Source organism: Solanum dulcamara, chromosome 12 (genome assembly GCF_947179165.1).
Source record: "Solanum dulcamara chromosome 12, daSolDulc1.2, whole genome shotgun sequence".
Taxonomy (NCBI): Eukaryota; Viridiplantae; Streptophyta; class Magnoliopsida; order Solanales; family Solanaceae; genus Solanum; species Solanum dulcamara.
The window spans coordinates 40,106,924-40,128,028 of NC_077248.1; the positions used below are offsets into that span (position 1 = coordinate 40,106,924).

General features: G+C 37.2%; 2 protein-coding genes across 5 annotated transcripts; one reads left to right on the forward strand and one right to left on the reverse strand.

The window, feature by feature from the left end:
* The first annotated feature begins 1,234 nt into the window (after positions 1-1,234).
* LOC129877221 (uncharacterized) lies at positions 1,235-6,652 on the forward strand. Of its 4 annotated transcripts, XR_008763497.1 has the most exons (11): positions 1,235-1,427; positions 1,712-1,831; positions 1,910-2,018; positions 3,183-3,434; positions 3,518-3,630; positions 3,833-3,897; positions 4,569-4,813; positions 4,898-5,081; positions 5,184-5,322; positions 6,137-6,210; positions 6,284-6,341. XR_008763497.1 is itself a non-coding variant. In XM_055952706.1 (10 exons), exons 1-10 carry the CDS (start codon positions 1,323-1,325, stop codon positions 6,406-6,408), a joined length of 1,329 nt encoding a protein of 442 aa, XP_055808681.1. In that variant the 5' UTR covers positions 1,239-1,322; the 3' UTR covers positions 6,409-6,652. The 4 variants fall into 4 exon arrangements, 3 of the variants coding, with proteins under 3 accessions (XP_055808682.1, XP_055808681.1, XP_055808684.1); XM_055952706.1 differs by lacking the exon at positions 5,184-5,322 and having other exon boundaries at positions 1,239-1,427; positions 4,898-5,051; positions 6,170-6,210; positions 6,284-6,652; XM_055952707.1 differs by lacking the exons at positions 6,137-6,210; positions 6,284-6,341 and having other exon boundaries at positions 1,236-1,427; positions 5,168-5,287.
* Positions 6,653-18,836: 12,184 nt separating this feature from the next.
* Positions 18,837-20,368, reverse strand: LOC129875721 (uncharacterized). Its single transcript, XM_055950982.1, has 3 exons — positions 20,294-20,368; positions 19,420-20,195; positions 18,837-19,093 (listed from the first exon to the last, which is right to left on the reverse strand). Exons 1-3 carry the CDS (start codon positions 20,359-20,361, stop codon positions 19,059-19,061), a joined length of 879 nt encoding a protein of 292 aa, XP_055806957.1. The 5' UTR covers positions 20,362-20,368; the 3' UTR covers positions 18,837-19,058.
* Positions 20,369-21,105: the final 737 nt, after the last annotated feature.

The following is a 21,105-nucleotide window of genomic DNA, read 5'->3' on the forward strand; positions in this document are numbered from 1 at the left end:
ATCATAACATTTACCTCAAGGTTAGGTCAATATTAACCAACACGTGAGAATTATATTTTGACAATTAAAGCATATTCACATTAAAATAAACTTACCAAGAAATTTAAGAAGCATCAGTAGTAGATAGTTTAACAAGTTTGGCCACACCTCACAACAATAATTTATCGAGTTTGCGTTGAATCTATTGATCGACTATAGACGCCAACAATTTTTAACTACTAAGGCTTGTTTTACCAGTATCATCTAATGCTAGACTAAGATCATCTGCAGCTTATTCAAGCAGCTGCATCTTACCGTGCGGCCAACATCCATATTTACTCCATGTCCTATAAAAAAAGAGCTACCTATCAAGCAAACATCAAAATTTAAAAGTATCTTCTGTCCGTTCCAAAATGATGAACTACTGACATGATAATATATGCTCACTAAGCATGTTATGAAAATTCTAAAAATTATGCAATGAGGATTGACGGCATCCAATTTATTTGAAATTATTCCAATCCAGTAACATCAACATAAGAATCAAGAATACACCATAGATCACCATATTGCCAATGGAGACGGATGATTGTCCAATAATAAAAGTGCTAGTTGAGAACTCTTCAACTTAATTACAGGTGAACCGCACTCAAAACATAACTTGGAAGAATTTCTTTCATTGTGTTCAATCCTTCAAATGCTTTTAAGAACTTCCACATGATCACTACATCAAAGGGAAGATTATTTTTACACGAATAAGATTTTTTTTTATTAGTATCACAACCCTATTTATCAGCTTTGGGTAAAAAAAATTCAAATATTAACCCAAAAGTAAGACTCACACAAACAAATTAATATAACAGAGAGCACAAGAGAGTGAAATAAAGATAAATCAACAACAAAAAGTACCTTAGCATAAATCACCATGAAAACCCAGAAGCATCTGAAACAGAGAGCACAAGAGAGTGATTGACATAGAGAGAAAAAAAGGAAAGTTGAGAGAGTAGGGAGCAAGACCGACAGTTTATGCAAATGAAATAAGATTTTAATGAGGACACATGGGGACATAAAGAAAGTACCACGCAAGACTACAAAATTCGAGAATACCCTTATTCGTCCCTAGTTTAAGGGTACAACTCATATTACTTTTGGTACAATTTATCACTGCAGTGTTCGTACCACGGCTTATATATTCCAACTAGGGAAAAACTGCTTCTGTTTTTGTTTTAAAATAGTTTTATTAATTGATTAAACGCCTCATTTTTTTTTCTAAAGTATTATTAACAATTAACAAATCCCCTTTCCCCAAAATGTGCAGTGAGTAGTAGAAAGTAGGAAACGAAATGGAGTTGACACTGAGTGGAAATGCAGTGAAGACATTCTCCCGATCCATCACGTGCCTTGCACGCATTGGCAATGAGGTCGCCATTCAAGCCTCTGCTACCCAGGTTCTATTTCTTTTCCATTTGAACACTATTTATTTTTGAAGATCAAATGTTTCACCTGAACTAAAGTTCCTTGGTATGATGGATTGGACTATTTGCTCCACAATTATAGTAATTAGGGTTTTGTGGTCGCTTCAGATTATGCCCTATTTTCGTATGAAAATGAGATATTTGATAGTTTACAGTAAAACCTGACATAATCCTGGGAAATGAGGAAACAATCAAATTGGTCCCATCTTCTTAAACAGTGTGAAGCTATATTTTCTTTTATTTTTTTCTTTTGGCAGCTCACATTTCACACTCTCAACTCCTCAAGGTCCGCCTATCAATCAATTACATTCAAACCTGATTTCTTTGATGTCTTCACTGTTTTTGGTCCACAGATGCAATGTAGTGTGCTCTTGAAGGTATATGCTTTTCCAATGCAATGCTGTGTAGTCTAAACCTCTGTTTTGCTGAATTTTAGCTTACCTTCATTTTTGTAGGCCATTTGTTCTGTATTAAGAACACCAATTGCCAGTATAGATCATTTGAGTGTGTCATTGCCTAATCCTGATGCGTCAAAGGTGCAGTGGACACTCAACTGCCATAATGGTAAAACTTTCTACGCTATTTGTCTTCATTTTTTCTCCTTTTTCAGGATTTCCCAAAAATACAAGGAAAACATATTTGTAGTTAGGAGCTATAGATTAGTTTGATTGTTACGATTCTCATGAATAAATGGTCACATTGTACCTTCCCATGCATTATCTTCACATTATGTCACAAGGTGATCAAGTGCCAAAAAGCAGTAGGAAGAAAGGTACTGGAAACGTTAGAAACTTAGAATGGGGAGAAACCCAAAAAGAAAGTTTAAAGGGGGAGTGCAACGACTTAGGCAACAACCTTTGAAGCCTCACAATTTTTTCCCATAGGTCTTTAATCCAAAAGGCACTTCAACAGTTGAAATCACTAGCTCATCTATTACGGACCCTAACTTTCCCCTCCATTCAGATGGAAATTTGCGTAAGGCAACTTTTACATCGAACCGACGTCTGGATTTCAACTACCCTTTCCTAGGCTTTTCAACTCAACTGCTCATGTCCAACTGCCAAGGTGTTGTCCACTCTAACCCTACCTTTGAGGCCTTATGGTTTTCTTCCTGTAGGCCTCCTTTCAAATTCAACCACCAACGGGCCATGTCCAACTGTTAAGGTATTGTCTGCTCTGGCCTAACCTCTGGGGCTCACAGTTTAGACCCCTTGATTTTTTTTTTATAACTGTGCTGTCCGGAACAGCTTCCGTGCATCTTGACTAATTCCACGGTATACCTACTCCCTTGATTTTTAACCCAAAGGTGCCGCCAGTTAAAATCCTAAATTCGCCTTTATGGTCCCTAACTTTTTCCTGCCATTTTGATGTAGGATTTGTCTAAGACACGTTCCACAACGAACTCCGTGTTGAGTTCAACCACCAGGTGTTCCTAAGTTGTTACAATTATTAACACAATGGACATTCTTATTTGTAACAGTTTTCAACATTTTCTGTTTTAGACTTTCCTTGGCATATATTAGTAGTCTTTGGGTTGATTGAGCTTTCACTAATTTGTATCACAAAGGAATCATTTGCACCATTGAGTACATCACGAGAAAGTAGAGATGTCCCATGTATCTCTCAATACTGCAAGACCTGCTTAATCTCTCTGATAACATGATATGTACAACATAGAAGACTGTGTTGATGTATTAGCTGCATTGCCTTACCATGCCACTTTTACAGGTATGAGGAAAGCTTATTGGATTACTTGCAATGTTGAACCTGACATACAACACCTATCCCTTGATAGGAGAAAGCTTCCAAGCAACTTTGTGGTGAGGCCTCGTGATCTGAACAGGTTATTGTCCAACTTCCAAACAACTCTTCAGGAGATCACAATCATTGCTACCAATCCAACTTGCTTACCTCCTGATACTGCAACTGAAATTGGAGGGAAAGCTGTTGAGCTCAGAAGTTATATAGACCCAACAAAAGGTATACTGGGTGAGCCACCTTTTCTTTTCTTTTTTCTGTTGCTTGCTTACAGGTGGTTTTAAGATGTAAATCTTTCTTTCTAGAAAATGATTCATCACTACACACTCAGTTGTGGATAGATCCCACTGAAGAGTTTGTGCAGTACAATCATATCGGAAACCCTGTGGATGTGACATTTGGAGTGAAGGAATCGAAGGTATCTTCATTTTCATGTCTTTTACAGGGACTTCTCTAATCCAATTAAAGCCTTTTCAATTCTGAGGCCTTTTCTCTATTTATTTCACAGATGACATGTAATAACTACTTTGATGCTGTAAAATAGTGCGTGTGTTTCCTGGAGGTCTTTGAATGTTTGCTGAACCTCTTTTTTGTCCTTCTTTTGCAAATTCTCTATTCAGGCTTTCCTTTCTTTCTGTGAGGGATGTGAAGTTGACATAGAGTTCTATTTTGATAAAGCTGGCGAGTAAGATAATCAAACACTCTCTGCTTTTGTGTTTGACATCAGTTCCTTGTTGTTTTCTTTAACCTGTCCTTGTCTTCAGTAAGAGGAACTGTATGCACTTAGGACATCTGCACAGAAAGCTATTTTGACGTCTGGACATATTGCATACATTTGCCACCATATCAGCACATTTTGGCTTGGATGGTTGATAACTACTTCTGAATGAATTCAAAACTAATTTTCTTTCACACAGCTTGATTATTTAGATTGTATATTTTTGTAAAATGGCTAACCGAGGATATTCATCCAAAAAAAAAGAAGTTGAATTGTAATGACATCAAAAGGCGGTTTTTTTGCTACATAATAGTATGTTCAAATTAATTGCAGTCAATTGTTGTGAAAGATAAGTTTGGCATCTCCCTGACAACACGGGTCACAGAGTTTGGCTTTTCCTGTTACCCAGATACAGTAGATACTAATTTGTTGTCTCATGGATCAAGTGTACATACCATGTTAAACTTGCTAATGAATTTACACTTGTGTGCTTATGTGTGTCTTCAAATTCTATGACCTTCAACTTTTAATTGTTTTTCTTTTTTCAATTCATTAGTTGATCTATTTGCTGTGTTGGACACAATTTTTTTGCTTTTCATATAAAATTTTCTTCTAATCATACCTGAATTTGTGGACAGGCCAATTTTAATGGCTCCAAAATTTGGTTTAGACGATGGCTCCAACTCAACTTTTGATGCCACCTTGGTACTTGCAACCATGCATACGTCACAGCTCAACACTGCAAGCTCCTCGGAAAATCCACAAGTTGCTGGCACTTCCTATGGGCAGGCTAATGATGGAAGACAGGCCCCAGTCCAGGAGAGGTCAAAAGGGAATTCTGGGCTTCCATCTGATCAGACCAGGATTTGGTCTGATCTTTCAGGTTAGTATTTACTGAACTAGAAGGTACAACATATTTACTGGTACGACATATTTACTTAATTTTCATTAATTGAACCTTATGTAGGAAGCAGAACAAAAGGTGGTAATGGTGCTGAACATGGAAAGGAAAGAAATGAGAATGATAATGAGCAAAGGGAAATTCAGAAAATTGGTGCGATACACATATCTGAAGCTGGAGCTGGAGCTGCTGGAAGAAATATGTCTGACGTTCATAATGAGTATCCTGAACTGTTTTTGCTGTCAAAATTGTTAGTAATTTTAGTGCTCCGTCTTTAAACCTACTATTGCCTGTAGATAAATTAATAAAGTGGTTAAAGCTAGCTGACATGTTAAGTTATTTTGGTTTGCAGAAGTTTCAATTATAGGTTCATAATTTACAATCTATTGAGGGGTAAGAAGCATGAGGTTTTGGTCCCAAACTATTGGGCTAACCTTGAATGTTGATAAGTCTTGACATGTGTGAAATTTCACAAGGAACTCTCAGATCAGGTAATTTGTTTTTTGAGGGGAGTGGTGGGGTAGGGGTTGGGATGGGGTGTGGGGTTTGGAAGGGGGGAAGCCTATATATCAAGTATTTGCAGCTAATGTAACGGGAAGGTATCTATCCAAGAGGTCACCCATATTTAAAATTTATTGCACATTTTGTTATGCATTCTCCACATGATTACTCCAGGCTGCAGTGAACTTTTTAGGCATCTACCTATGTTAAGTGGTCATTTTCTCACAAGAAAGATGATCCAATTGAAATTCCATAAATTGAATATAAAGTTTCATTTGCAATACAAAACTCTGCATTACTTGTGTAAGTTCTGTATAATTAGTACAATGTTTGTTTTCAGGCGTAGAACTCTCAGAAATCTGTGCAGCACTTTGTTTCTGATATTAAACTCCATTTAACTAATACATGCATAATTTATGCGGAAATGTATGTATTATTTTATGTGGGATATAATGTGGAATAATCATGTACATTAGCAATTCAAGGATACAAGTTTCTGAAAGACAAAAATATCCATAAAGTAGGCAATCCCTGCATAAAAATCTCTGTTTTATTATTTACCAGATATCATTCTCTGCATTATAATCACTGCATAACAATTCATGCATTATATACCTTTGTTTAATTAGTTAATTAACCAGATAAACGCTAAGAGTTTCAAGGGTGGACATAATAACCTGAGGAAACTACAAACTTATACATGTTCAATCACCTAAATGATCTATGTGAGCAAGATAATGGATTTTGATGGTGAATTTGAAAATCAGAGTGGACTTCTAAATACTTCATGAGTGTACTTCGCAGAAGAAATTATCTTTTCTTGACTGCATCAATTAGCTTCCGTTCTGTGGATGGAAATCCTTTGGAAGAACCTCAAGGTTAGTCTGGTCCTTCTCTGGACATTTAGCTTTTGTAGTCTACTCAGTTTAATCTACTCCAATTGTGTGTCAGGCATGCCAGTTTTGGAAGGTCATGCTTCTCAACACCATCCTAGTAACTGGGTAGAAGCAGATGACGATGATGATGAAGGAGATGAGTCAGAGTTGTGTGTTCAATCAACGCCTCCATATCATTAGGAATACAGCAGCTCAAGTTGTTCTATAATCCTTACAAGTAGTTTGTTATTGATGTAAGTATGCACAATTGTCCTACCAATGCTCACTGAAGTGAGGAGTCTCAACCAATGGCACGATCCTATTCTACGCTGGCTATGTAGTTTATGGGGTTTGAGTTATCCAAACTCTTATCTTATCTACTTTGTACTTGGTTTCCTCTTACCTAAGTTCTCTATAGGTAAATCATGTTTACCATGAAATATAACTGGCCTTCAAGCATATATGATGATACAGGTCATTAGTTTATTGTTTGAAAATTTGTTTCTCATTCTGATAAATGAAAATAACATATAACTAGACACTAATAAATCAATACCATACAAATAGTGGATCCGTTACAAATCTTTAACTAAAGAAGGATCTTTTGACTTCCCAAAAAGCTAGACAAGAATCAACCTCTTCTCGGAGAGGGTTTGACATATTGCATGATCTGAAAAGTGGCTTTTAAGTGAAAATACATCTGCTTCTCCGATTAAAAATTGGCTGATCACTCCTATGTTGCAAGTAAAAGCAATTTCTGCTGATAGGTATAGAAAATATTTGCAACAAGTTTCCTTACAAGTAGATGAATCCTTTTTAAAATTCCTTTTGAACTTCTCTCATTTCATAATCTGAAGCAGTCAGTCCATCTACAAATCTGTTCTAAAGTTTTATATCTTGGTGTGTACCATTGTGCATAATCCCCCTGCATAGGTAATACGAAATCATTATCTTCGCTTAGGTAGCAAAATCACTTGGCTTTTGAGTTGGGTAATGTCATCCCCTGAATACTAGATAATAGATGCTAAGCTTGAGAATGGTGTAAACTTCTGGTTGATTTACTTTTAATTATTAATCATTTCATACTCTTAAACTCTTGATGCCTTCCTTCTATGATAGTATGATGTGAGTTGTTATGATTGCAATAAGACTGTCAGATTAATTTTGTTCTCCTATTAGTAAATGACTTTACTTCGCATTTTAGACAAAACTTTGGCTTACGGTCCAAAATCTCAGGTCATGATGACACCTACTAACGTCCCACGAGTAGGTAAGCCTAATCCATAGCCCGAAAGCAGATGCAACGGGCTATCACGCGGAAGAGAAATATCTGGAAAGTAAGGCACAAATGCCAACATAAAAGAAAATGGATAACAAATACAGAAAGCAAAAGTAGAAGAGATAGAAGCAAATATAAATAAATACTCCCAAGACCTGATATCAATCGATAGTCTAGCTACTAATTTCAAAAGGAGTACAAGGTAAATGCAAATATACAGGCTAGTCTCAGAATACAACGTGCAAACTAATCCAGCCAAAAACAGAAGAAGGAGGGCAGCTCCGTACGTTAGAAGCTCACCTCAAGTCTTCTATCCACAACTATCCTGCATAAAGCACACGACAACGACGAGAACTCGTACTATGATCTGCAGGGTGCAGAAGTGTAGTATGATTACCAAGCAAATGGTACATAGTAGGCAAAGGCCTACTAAGCTCTAAAAACAATGCAAGTATAAATAGTAGGTAAATAGGGAGCATATACTACAAACAATTAAAAGAGATGAATTGTAAATAGAGGCAAGGGAATAGGATAAAAGGAAACAAACAACTGATGCAAAGGAGCATGCCTGGAGGCGCTAAGCCAACAACCTAACCACTACAAGAGTCTACTACTGGACTCAACTATCCGGAGATATAACAACGATAGCCACCACTACACAACATAACAACCAAGAGGCCAATCCAACCTGATCAAGTCAGGAAATACCAATATACACTACAAAAAATTTGGACATTAGCCACACGAGAAGTCGTGGCTAAATGGTACACAAATTGTGGCTACAACCACTTTGCCATGGTTAGAAGCGTTCCCATAACGGGCGTCACCACTTAATTAGCCATGGTTTTACCATCCGTGGTAATATTTAGTTAGCCACAGTTCTATGTAAATATAGCCACGGTCGTTCCATGGATAAAATTGACCAAACAAAAGAAATTATATTTTAAATTTTTAATTAGTTATACGAGAACCGTGGCTAATTTAAGGCAAAGGTATTACAAATTCATTACACAACCGTGGCAACACTACATAGTTTTTTTTTTTTTTTAAATACAATTGTTTCCCTACAATATCCTTGTACCAATACATTAATTGAGTAGAAATTTTGGCCAAAAATGTAGCAGCAATCTCCTCAAAGTGCAGCAACATTATTCATCAAAATATCGCAACAAAGTATAGCAGCTGAACACATCAAAGGTGATGGCAATGTCTCAAAGTACGACAACAATTGAGCTCAAAATGCAACATTTGTATCAAGTTCAACAACATCTCAAGAACATTTAGGATTTGAAGACTCCCCAAGTCATGCATAGAAAAGAGAGAAGCAAAGAATGAGTATCCCGCAACCAAAATTTTATCAAAGTAATGATACTCCAAGTGTGAGAGCTTCACATTGTTGAATCAATATCGTAACTTGAATCCAGATTTTGAGAGTCAGTAAGCACAAAAATCATCTTTGACCATAAGTATTATATCTAAAGTTGAGAATCCGAGAAATTCGCTAAAACGTGCCTATTAATAAACCTCTTTATTTAAGTTTCTAAAGGTGATGATCAAATCGAAGACAATGTGTCTCAAGGAAAAAAGAACTTAAAGGCTGGTTGCAAATACTTATGTAACACTCCAAAAGTTCCTAAGTACATCTTAGGCCTTGAGAATTCAGAAATGTAAATCTGTAGAAATTTTTCTGATTTTACGGACACCATCTACGGGCTGTAGAAGGATCCATGAGCCATAGATGAGTCCTGTAGATAAGACTTCAGAATCAGAAGAATTGTTTCTCAGTTTTACGAGCCTAGGTACGGGCCATAAACATTTTTACGGTTTATAGACTTGGTCGTAGACCAAACTTTAGAAAGATGGATTTGGGACTTGAACAGGATGAATGGGTTTTACGGGTTGTGGAAAGACCTCGTGAACCGAAGTCCTAAAAACTTAGAAACTTATAATTTCCCTGACTTTTACGGACACTTGTACGGGCCGTATAGATTCCTATGGACCGTAGAAGGGTCCGTGGAGTTGAACTTCAGAAATCCAAAAAATTTCCCTGTCTTCTACGTACCCTTTCACGGTCCATAGATTGTTTCACGGTCCGTAGAGGACCTCCGATAAATTTTAATGAGGGTCATTTTGGTCTTTTTCCATTCTTTTAATTCCTATACTATGTCATTTTGGAATATTCTAAGTGGGATTAAGCGCCTGTTTGGATGGACTTATTTTAAGTAACTTATAAGTTGAAAATTGCTCATAAGTTTTTTTTAAAAAGTAGATGCATCTTAACATATTTTTTTGATTTATAAGCTGTTTTCAACTTATAAATTGCTTAAAATAAGCCATCCAAATAAATTAATTATTTATTGGGGCTTATTTTTAGGACAAAATGACTTTAAGTTTGCTAATCAAATACTCAAAAAAGATGAAAATAAGGACGAACATGGAAAAATATTGGTAGAAGAGACCCTCATTAAACAGAGATGGCAGTCATACTTCCATAAACTCTTGAACGAAGAAGGAGATAGAGAGATTATGTTGGGAGATTTGGAACATACAGGGAGGCTTCGCGTTGGTGAGTGTTGCAGGAGTATTTCGGTCGAAGAGCTTAAGGGTGCTGTGCGTAGGATGCGCTGGGGAAGAGCGACCGGACCTGATGAGATTCTTGGTGAATTTTGGAAGAGCACGAGCCCGGTAGATTTGGAGTGGCTGACTAGGTTATTTAATGTCATCTTTAGGACAGCAACGATGCCCGAAGAATGGAGGTTGAGCGTACTAATCCCTCTATACAAAAACAAGGGGGATATCTAGAGTTGCAACAACTATAGGGGTATCAAGCTTCTAAGCCATACTATGAAAGTGTGGGAAAGAGTGGTGGAGATGAGGGTTAGAAGAGGCGTGTCTATTTCAGAGAACCAGTTTGGATTTATGCCGGGACGCTCAACTACTGAAGCTATCCATCTTATAAGGAGACTGGTGGAGCAGTATATGGAGAGAAAGAGAGACTTGCATATGGTATTAATTGATCTAGAAAAGGCTTACGATAAAGTTCCACGAGAAATACTATGGAGATGTTTGGAGGCTAAAGGTGTACCGGTGGCGTACATTAGAGTGATCAAGGATATGTATAAGGGTGCCAAAACCAGGGTAAGGACAGTAGGAGGAGACTCAGAGCACTTCCCAGTTGTGATGGGGTTACATCAAGGATCAACCCTTAGTCCGTTTTTATTTTCCTTGGTGATGGATGTATTGACGCGACAAATTCAAGATGAGGTACCATGGTGTATGCTTTTTGCGGACGATATAGTCCTGATCGATGAGACTCATAGCGGAGTTAACGCTAAGCTGGAGGATTAGAGACACACCCTGGAGTCTAAAGGGTTTAAGCTGAGTAGGACCAAGACAGAGTACTTAGAGTGCAAGTTTAGTGAGACACCCTATGAGGTTGGCGCAGAAGTTATGCTTGGTGACCAAGCCATCCAAAAGAAATGTAGTTTCAAGTACCTGGGGTCTATCATACAAGGCAGCGGGGAGATTGATGACGATGTCACACATCGTATTGGGGTAGGGTGGATGAAATGGAGGCTCGCTTCCGGGGTGCTCTGTGACAAGAAGGTGCCACCACAACTTAAGTGCAAGTTCTATAAAGTGGTTGTTACACCGGACGGTACACAACTTGGTTTTGGAAGATATGGCACTCAAAGTTGTATGGGGCGGAGTGTTGGCCAATTAAGGTCTCTCACGTCCAAAAGATGAAAGTAGCCGAGATGAGAATGTTGAGATGGATGTGTGGGCATACCAGGAGCGACAGAATTAGAAATGAGGCTATTCGGGACAAGGTAGGAGTGGCCTCAGTGGAAGACAAGATGAGGGAAATGCGACTTAGGTGGTTTGGGCATGTGAAGAGGAGAGACACAGATGCCCCAGTGAGGAGGTGTGAGAGGTTGGTCATGGATGGTTTCAGAAGAGGTAGGGGTAGGCCAAAGAAATATTGGGGAGAAGTGATTAGACAAGACATGGCGCAGTTACAGCTTACCGAGGACATGACTTTAGATAGGAGTGTGTGGAGGACCCGCATTCGGGTAGAAGGCTAGTACATAGTCGCGTTATCCTACCCTATTAGTAGGCGCATTAGCGTACTATAATTTCCTTTGTGGAGGACTCAGATTAGGGTAAAAGGCTAAGTGATTCATCCTTTGCACCATAGTAGTTGCAATTCTGCTTATTGTTTATTGCCTTTTGACTAATGCATTGTATTGTTGTTTATAGTTGTGGCGCCGATGTACTTTGACTGTCTTACCTATCTTATCTTATTTTATTTATTTATTTATTGTAGTTATGCCTCTTTCTTCCCATACCACTCTACCATGACTTTCCTTTTTGCTATTCCTGTTTCATCTTGTTTTCTATATGTTTGCCCCTATCTGACCTTTTATCTTGTCCTCTCTTAAAGCCGAGGGTCTTTCGGAAACAGCCGCCCTACCTTTCAAGGTGGGGGTTTGGTCTGCGTACACTCTACCCTCCCCAGACCCCACATTATGGGATTATACTGGGTTTGTTGTTGTTGTTGTTGTTATAAGCCAATCCAAATGGGCTCTAAGTGATTCCTAGTGACCTAACTTCTCATTCTCTCCTAAATCTCCCAAAAATCAATTTCTTCTCTCGCAAGTCTTTTGTTAAGCAAGAGTCAGGGTTCCAAGTTTCAAGTCTTCAATCCAAGAATCAAGCCAAGATTTCTACTTCAGGCATGTGGAATTTCATCAATGTGTATCCCTTCACCCATTAAGTCCCAAAGAAACTTCAATTTCTCAAATTTATGAATTCTCCAAAGCTAGGGTAGACTTCAGAAAGCTGGATTTGGTATTTGAACATGACGAATGAGTTTTACGGGTCGTGGAAAGGCCTCATGAATCAAAGTCATGAAACCTAAGAAACTCAAAATGTTTTTTACTTTTACGGGCACTTGTACGGGCCGTATAGATTCCTACGCACCGTAGAAGGGTCCGTGGAGGTGAACTTCAAAAATGTAGAATATTTCCTCTGTCCATTGTCTGTAGATTGTTTCAGGTCTGTAGAGGGTATCCGTAGAAGACCTCCGACAGATTTTAATGTGGATCGTTTGGTCTTTTTCCATTCTTTTAATCCTTATACTACGTTGTTTTGAAATATTCTTAGTGGGATTAAGTGATTCCTGTTGACCTAACCTCTCATTCTCTCCTAACCCTCCCAAAAATTAATTTCTTCTCTCTCAAGTAAGAGCTAGGGTTTCAAGATTCAAGTCTCCAATCCAAGAATCAAGCCAAGATTTCTACTTCAGGTATGTGTGATTTCATCAATGGGTATTCCTTCACCCAATTGAGTCCCAAAGAAACTTCAATTTTCTCAAGTTTATGAATTTTCCAAATGGTTTCTATGATCTTTATGGGTTCTTATTAAAATTTAGTACTTCTTCAAGTATGATCTTCAATTGCACGATTTCAAGTATAATTCCATGTTTTCAATGATAATTTCATGAATCCATAGCATACAAATATTTTCATGATATAGAATTGTGTAATTTCAGAAGCATGTCTAAGATTATCAGTTTTTTTCATGATTTAGATGCTTTCTATAAAGTGTCTTTCAGTACATGATCAAATACCATGAAGCTACTCAGTATTATCAGTTTATTAGAATTACAATATTATCAGATTAATACTGTATCAGTTATATGCATGTTTTCCATGGGAGTAATGCTTATTGCGAGCGGATTAGGGATGAAGATTTTCGGTCAGCGTCCATGGACCCTTAGTAGAAATCCTGAAGTCCCAGAACTACGTGCCACCGTAGCATTTGTCTAAAATAGATTAGCTTAGTGGATCCACATTAGCTCAGTTTCAACCTCTATATCTTGACAAGTATATTGGACCCATTTTGGTGAGACAATACACCAGACTCCATGTTGTAGCTCACATGGTTATATGTCATTTTTAGTATCTCCCACAGTCAGTTATTGCATGATTTAAGTATTTCAGCTATTTCAGTATAGTTCTTATCAAATATCATGTATTTACTTGATCATTGCATCACCATGATTTACAGATTCACCATTTTCAGATGTTATGTTTACTCGTGCATATTCCTCATACTCAGTACTTCAAAGTACTAACCACATACTTTTTGCCTATTTTGTGTTATAATATAGGTTCTGATGCTCCCTATCCCGCATGCAGTTAGTATTGATCCAATCGGCGTTATAGTAGCTAGTTGGTGAGTCCTCATGTTCTGAGGACAGTCTTATCAATTTATTTCAGTACTTCTATTTCTCTTTCAGATTGTTGGAGTTAGTGGGGCTTGTCCTAACAACTCATATCTTAGTAGAGGATTTTCCAGACAGTGAATTTAGATTCTGCTCATGTATTACTGAGATATTGTCTATTTTATGATTAGACTCTTTAGACTATTTCTCTATCTTCCACATCTCAATTATTTTCAGTTCTTGATTGCTGTATCTTAAAGTTGTTATATGCCATGAGGTTAGCTTGGGGCCACTTATGATTTTAAGCACTGTGTGGCGACTAGGGGGTAGTCTCTAATCGTAACAACTTACCAAACAAACGATCAAACTTAACATATCTAGACAACAAGGGAACTACCACCATCCAAACTCCAATGCCACAAGATCAAGATGTTTTTAAGCCTTAAAAGGAACTGTGAAAGCTCATACTTAATGACATGATCGTTAGTTTATAATCAGTCACAGTGAAACTGTACGAATGCGACTCATTCTTTAAACAAGAATGAACAAATTGAAATTTGGCAAATTAAATCACAAGGGAAAATATTTTTAGATCATTTTATTATCAAGATAGTGGCCAAGCTGAATTTAAACTTGTTGCCTTCTTTGACAAATACCTTATTCAAGAATCAAACAATCAGTGAAGACGTTCACGCAGGAAAAACTTGGTTTTGACATACAATATGAAAATTGCTTTTAATTGGAAATAAATTTTGAACTAAAGGATGGGATGCTCTTCACTAAAACAGAATCTCAGTACCATTAACTACTGACTTAGTATAAAAGAAGCAAATACATGATAGAGGAAATGAACAAGCCTTTATTTCTCAAATAAACACTACTCTAAAGACGACAAAGGACTTAGCTAAGTCATACTTCAACTTAACATTACTAGAAAACATAAAACACCTACACACACAAGCTATATTTCCAAAAGAGAACATAAGGGACTTCAATTGATTTTATTGTATCGGTTTGTTTCCATCTTAATTAATTTAAAATGCTTCTTGTCCTAAATAATATTTCGTCGTTGAAAGCCAAGAGTTCAGTAGTCTACTAAAAAAGTGTCTTTTTATAAGAAAGGGTACACACACATATGTGAACTCAGGCTTAGACTCATAAACTTACGATTTTTTGAATTCAGATATACATCGATCAATTGAAAGATGGTTCATATATTGCTATTAGATACCTGAAAATGAAACAAAACAATAGTAGTCAAAATTTCATGCATCATATAGAATTAATGTTGAAACTCATACATCATTATCTAGTCAGCACTCTTGGACATTGCTTTGAGTGTTACTTGGATGATTCGAGTGTTGACATATTTCTCGTTTTTGAGTATGTATCAAATAATACCTTAAGAAGCTGGATCTCTGTTAATTATTCAACAAGTATTTTATACGAAAATAATGTGCTTAGCAGATCAACATAAGAAATTTGATTTTCTCTTTTTAGTGCCATCTCATTACACATGTTAAATAAAGACTAATGTGGTCACAACGTAAAACAACTGTTATAGGAGTAGAAAGGGGAATATAGGACTGCCATGCTATTTGAATGCACGTAGAAAATATATCTCTAATTGAGAATGATCTCAAAGTTGTACCAAAAAATAAAAATCAATTAACAAGTTGCAAATTATACTTGAAAATGCATAGCAACTGAAATACATATGAAATAAGACCATGTAATTGCCAAACATGAGGAAGATCCTGCTATAAATCTAAAAGCAACAGGTGAAATAGCACAGTCATGCTAAGTTCTTCGAATCTGATCGATAACTCTTTACACTTCCTTCAATACCTAATATTATCACTCTTTCTTACTTCTTGTTAAGCTAGATGAAAAGGAAAAAAAAATCATCACCACTTAACCTAAGTAAATTGGACCACCTTATCTTTTCTCCTTTACCCTCACAACTCCCTTCTAGATTCAAATATAGTACAACATGAAGCAAGTAACTTATGGACTAATTCAATAAACTGAAGAAGGATTTCAGATTAAGCAGAATTATAAAACAAATGTAGATAGATAGATAAGTACAATTTTTTCGAATATTGTGTGTTGATAAAGCTGAAGAAAATAAGGAAATGAAGACAGATTTTTGAATTTTTTCTTTTGATGATCTCCCCTCTACAACCTTCATGTCTATATATACAAATATAAAAGATAAACAACAATAAAAGCCCATACTAGTTTAAATAACAATAAAACCCATAAAAGATAAATAACAATAAAAAGACCCATACTAGTTATATTAACAATAAACCCATACTAGTTTGCTTATCTTTGTCTTCTCTTCTTTTTATTCCAACATCCCCCCTCAAGTTGGAGGGGAGAGAATTAACCCCCAACTTGCGAAGAATGGTATTGTGAGCTGGTCCTGATAAAGGCTTTGTGAAGATATCTGCAACTTGAGATGCAGATGGAACAAAATTTAGAGAAATGAGACCTGCGGTGAACTGTTGACGCACAAAGTGGCAGTCAAGTTCGACGTGCTTTGTGCGTTCATGAAACACAGGGTTTCTAGCAATGTGGAGTGCCGATTGACTATCAGAATGGACCGGGATTGGTAGCTTAGGCGGAGCTGATAGATCTCGAAGAAGACGATTCAACCATGTGACTTCAGCAACAACTCGTCGCATTGATCTATATTCTGCTTCCGCAGATGAAAGTGATACTGAAATTTGTTTCTTGGATTTCCAAGAAATCGGAGAGCCACCCATGCTTATAAAATACCCGCTGATAGATCTTCTCGTATCCAAACACGAGGCCCAATCGGCGTCACAGAAAGCAAGAATGGAAAAAGAAGGATTGCTGCTGAAGAACAATCCTTGACCTGGAGATTTTCGAAGATATCGAAGAACACGAATTGCAGCATCGTAATGAGGTAACCTTGGGGACTGCATATACTGTGACAAATGCTGAACCGCAAAGGCTAAATCTGGACGAGTGTGAGTTAAATAGTTGAGTTTTCCGATCAATCTTCGATAGGAAAAAGGATCTGTGAGTGGTGTCCCTTCATCAGCAGAGAGTTTTTGCGAAGGATCAAGTGGAGAAGGTACTTCAGCTAAGTCATCACAGTTGTACTCAGACACAAGTTCAAGAGTGAATTTTCTCTGATTCACTATCAGACCATGGTCTTCTCGTACCACCTCCAATCCAAGGAAATAATGTAAGTTTCCTAGGTCTTTTATCTTAAATTCAGTGTCCAAAAATTCCTTGAGGTTAGACAACTCTGTAGAATCATTCCCAGTAATAATTATATCGTCGACATAGACTGCAACCAAAGAAACTGAGTGACCTGAATGCTTGTAGAATAAAGAGTAATCATTCAGAGATGAAACATACCCTTTGAAATTAAGAGCAGCCCCTAATTTTGCATACCATTGTCTTGAGGCTTGTCTCAATCCATACAAAGATTTGTTTAGTTTGCAAACTAAGTTAGGATTAGAAGATTCCATACCTGGAGGAAATTTCATATACACCTCTTCTTGCAATTCACCATGCAAGAAGGCATTATTGACATCTAGTTGAGATATATTCCAACCTTTCTTGACTGCTACTGCAAGTAAGCATCTTATTGTTGTCATTTTGACAACAGGAGAATACGTTTCATTGAAGTCGATGCCTTCTCTTTGGATGTCTCCTCTTACCACCAATCTTGCCTTTAATCTCTCTATAGACCCATCTGCTTTGTGCTTTACTTTGTAAACCCATTTACAGGGTAAAGCTTTCTTATTTGGAGGTAGACTCACAATTTCCCAAGTGTTGTTAGAATTTAATGCCTCAAATTCAGTGTCCATAGCTTTTAACCAACCAGGATCCATAGTTGCCTGGGAATAATTCTTTGGTTCACTTATACTTGAAATTGCATTCAAGACCTGCTGATTAGAGATAGATAAAGCAGCAAAAGAGAAAATAGGAGGATCAATGGGATCAGTGAAACATGAAGTGGAAAGATCAGTGAGATAAACTGAGTTGCAAACATACTCATCTAGATACACAGGCCTTTTAGGAACCCTCTCTGATCTTCTTTCAGGTGCAACAGAGACGGGATCCACATCATGAATTTGAAGACTATTAGATGAGGAAGATAGACTTGGGGAAGGTGGAGGAACATCAATAGATGAGCTAGATGAAGGAAGTGAGCTAGAATCACTAGGAATGGACCCTAAGGAATCAGATTCATCAGGGTTAGAAACCAATGGAGATAGTGTAGGAGAAAAAGAAATAGATGGTCCTGAACCAGCTGTGGTTGTAGTGAAAATACGAGGAGAAGGAGTTTGAGTGTGAAAAGGAAATGTAGTTTCATGAAAAACTACATTTCTTGAAACGATGATTTTCTTAGAATTCATTTCCATGACTTTATACCCTTTCTTCCCTACATGATATCCAAGAAATATACAAGGGACTGCCCTAGGGGCAAATTTGGGTCTGTTATGTGAAGGGGTTGAAACAAAACACAAACATCCAAAACTTTTCAAAAACTTGTATGAAGGACAAGTTCCAAAAATCAATTCAAAAGGTGTTTTTCCTTTGAGCACAGATGAAGGAAACCTATTTATTAGAAAAGTTGCGGTCAATAAACAATCACCCCAGTAGCAAATAGGCACTTTAGATTGGTGTAACAAAGCTCTAGAAGTCTCCAAAAGGTGTCTGTGTTTCCTTTCCACAACTCCATTCTGTTGTGGAGAGGAAGTGCAAGAAGTTTGGTGGATGATTCCTCTTAAGAGAAAATATTCCGAAAGAATCACTCCACTGCCTAACTCAAGAGCATTATCTGACCTTATCATTTTTATCTTAGCCCCAAATTGTCTTTCAGTGTAAGCTAGGTAGTTCTTTAGTGTAGGAAAAGCATTGCTTTTAGTAGTCAAGAGGTAAGTCCAAGTTGCTCTACTAAAATCATCTACAATAGTAAGAAAATACTTGTATCCATTATAGGTAGATGATTTATAGGGTCCCCAAGTGTCCACATGGATTAACTCAAAAATTGCTTTAGTTTTGATGCAACTAGAAGGGAATGGCAGTTTAGTTTGTCTAGCAACAGGGCATATATCACATTTGTGATCAAAATGAGAAAAGGAAGAAGAGGAACTGATGTTTTTCATTGAATCAAAAGGCATGTGGCCCAATCTAATGTGCCACAATTTTACATCATCCCTATTGTTTACTGGAATAGGAAAAGAGCTAGGAAAAGAACTACAACTGGAGAGTAAAACATCAGATTTAGAACTAGACTTGACAAGACTTTGTAGACCTGAAGTGGTGGTCATGATATAGATCCCATCCTTTGCTTCACCAATAACCAGAGGGGTCCTCATTGAATGGCCCTGCATAACACAACGAATGGAAGAAAAATTTAGTGTGCAATAGAATTGTTTGCAGAATTGATGAATTGATATCAAGTTGATTTTAAAAGAAGGGACAAGCAAAACATTCTTTAGTAGCAAATTATGAGGGAGAGTGACAGTTCCTCCATGTGTCACCCTTACCCTGAAAGAATTTGGGAGCTTGACATAAATAGGAGAAGACAAAAGTGTAAGAGTAGTAAAGAAAGCAGGGTCAAAAGACATATGAGCAGAAGCTCCTGAATCTAATATCCAGTAGCTAGAGCTAGCATGGGTTTGATATAGTCTTGGATCACTGAAAGTGTTACCAGAAAAACAGTGCACCATGTTAGCTGAAACCTCACTTCCTGCAAATGGCACATCTCCAATCTGTACATTCTGGAACTCTTCTCCCAAACCACCATAGTTCTCCTGAGCAACAAATCCATTTGCTTGTTTCCCATTTGTTGCGTAACCTGAGCATCCACCTGTTGTCACTGCATTAGCCATAGAGTTCCCTTTGTTGTTTGGTTGTGATTTTGGCCCCTTGGTGAACTTAAAATCAGGTGGATAACCTATTATTCTGTAGCATTTTGCAATTGAGTGCCTAGATTTCTTACAATTTGTGCAATACAGATTGTTGTTGTAGTTATTGTTGTTGTTCTTTCTTGCTCTAAAATCAGTATTGTTGTACCTCTGACCTGAGAAATTCTGATGTGTTGCAAGAAATGAAGATGTGTCACCTGGAAAGTTAGGATTAACATATGCCTCTCTCTGTTTCTCATCTTGAATGAGGAGAAAGTACGCATGATTCACATTTGGGAGAGGTGACATCATGAGTATGTTGCTTCTTACTGCTGCATAAACATCATTAAGTCCCATTAGAAATTGGATCAATCTTTCGTCCTGCTTGGATTTGACTACTTTCTTCTTTCCTCCACAGGTGCAGTTGCAAGAACATATTTCTCCGCTGGAGAGAGCATCCAGCTCATCCCAAATCCTCTTGATTCTTGTGAAATATCCTGCTACATCAGTTGTTCCTTGCATCAGATCTGTGAGGCCTTTTTGAAGGTGATAGAGTTGAGCTCCATTGGACTGACCAAACCTGTCATGAAGGTCAGTCCAGAGATCTTTAGCGGATTTAGAGTATATCACACTCCCTGCAATTTCTTTTGAAAGAGAGTTAAGCAACCAAGAAATCACCATGTTATTGCACCTAGTCCAAAACTTGAACTCAGGTGTATCAGCAGATGGTATTTCGGCAGAACCATCAATAAAACTCATCTTATTCTTAGCTGATAGAGAAATAATGATGGACCTTCTCCACGCAGCAAAACCAGTTCCATCGAAAACGAAATTCACAAGATTCATTCCTGGAGAATCTGAGGGATGAAGATGATATGGACTGCTAGAATCCATTACTGCAGATGAAGAAGAAGAAGAGTTTCCCTCAGATGATTGTGATGTGTTTTCCATTTGGATTGAAAGAACAAAAATAAAGAAAAGATTTGGATCCTACTGCTGCTCTGATACCATGAAGAAAATAAGGAAATGAAGACAGATTTTTGAATTTTTTCTTTTGATGATCTCCCCTCTACAACCTTCATGTCTATATATACAAATATAAAAGATAAACAACAATAAAAGCCCATACTAGTTTAAATAACAATAAAACCCATAAAAGATAAATAACAATAAAAAGACCCATACTAGTTATATTAACAATAAACCCATACTAGTTTGCTTATCTTTGTCTTCTCTTCTTTTTATTCCAACAAAAGCACATCTCTTTGCTGATATCTGGCCAAAAGAAAAATAATGAGAGAGAATAAAGAGTGAAAATAAGTACTTCAAAGCATGAATTTTAGTGTATATAGTTCACATCCTTTGATATCAATATCCAACAGAAAACCCAATAATGAAGTGGTAGAAATGAAGTATATAGGAAAGAAATTGGAGTACTATCAGCACCTTACCTAAAGGCAGTGATTGTGACATTTGGACGTGCCATTTCT

What these genes read in the sequence shown, in the direction of transcription:
- LOC129877221 (XM_055952706.1), top strand. Translation starts at nt 1,323, where the DNA reads ATGGAGTTGACACTGAGTGGAAATGCAGTGAAGACATTCTCCCGATCC. An exon ending in TTATATAGACCCAACAAAAG is followed by an intron (nt 3,435 to 3,517) that starts GTATACTGGGTG and finishes CTTTCTTTCTAG; the next exon opens with AAAATGATTCATCACTACAC. An exon ending in GATTTGGTCTGATCTTTCAG is followed by an intron (nt 4,814 to 4,897) that starts GTTAGTATTTAC and finishes AACCTTATGTAG; the next exon opens with GAAGCAGAACAAAAGGTGGT.
- LOC129875721 (XM_055950982.1), bottom strand. Translation starts at nt 20,361, where the DNA reads ATGGTTCTGCCGAAATACCATCTGCTGATACACCTGAGTTCAAGTTTT. An exon ending in GGACTAGGTGCAATAACATG is followed by an intron (nt 20,196 to 20,293) that starts GTGATTTCTTGG and finishes CCTTCATGACAG; the next exon opens with GTTTGGTCAGTCCAATGGAG. An exon ending in CATGGTGCACTGTTTTTCTG is followed by an intron (nt 19,094 to 19,419) that starts GTAACACTTTCA and finishes TGTGTTATGCAG; the next exon opens with GGCCATTCAATGAGGACCCC.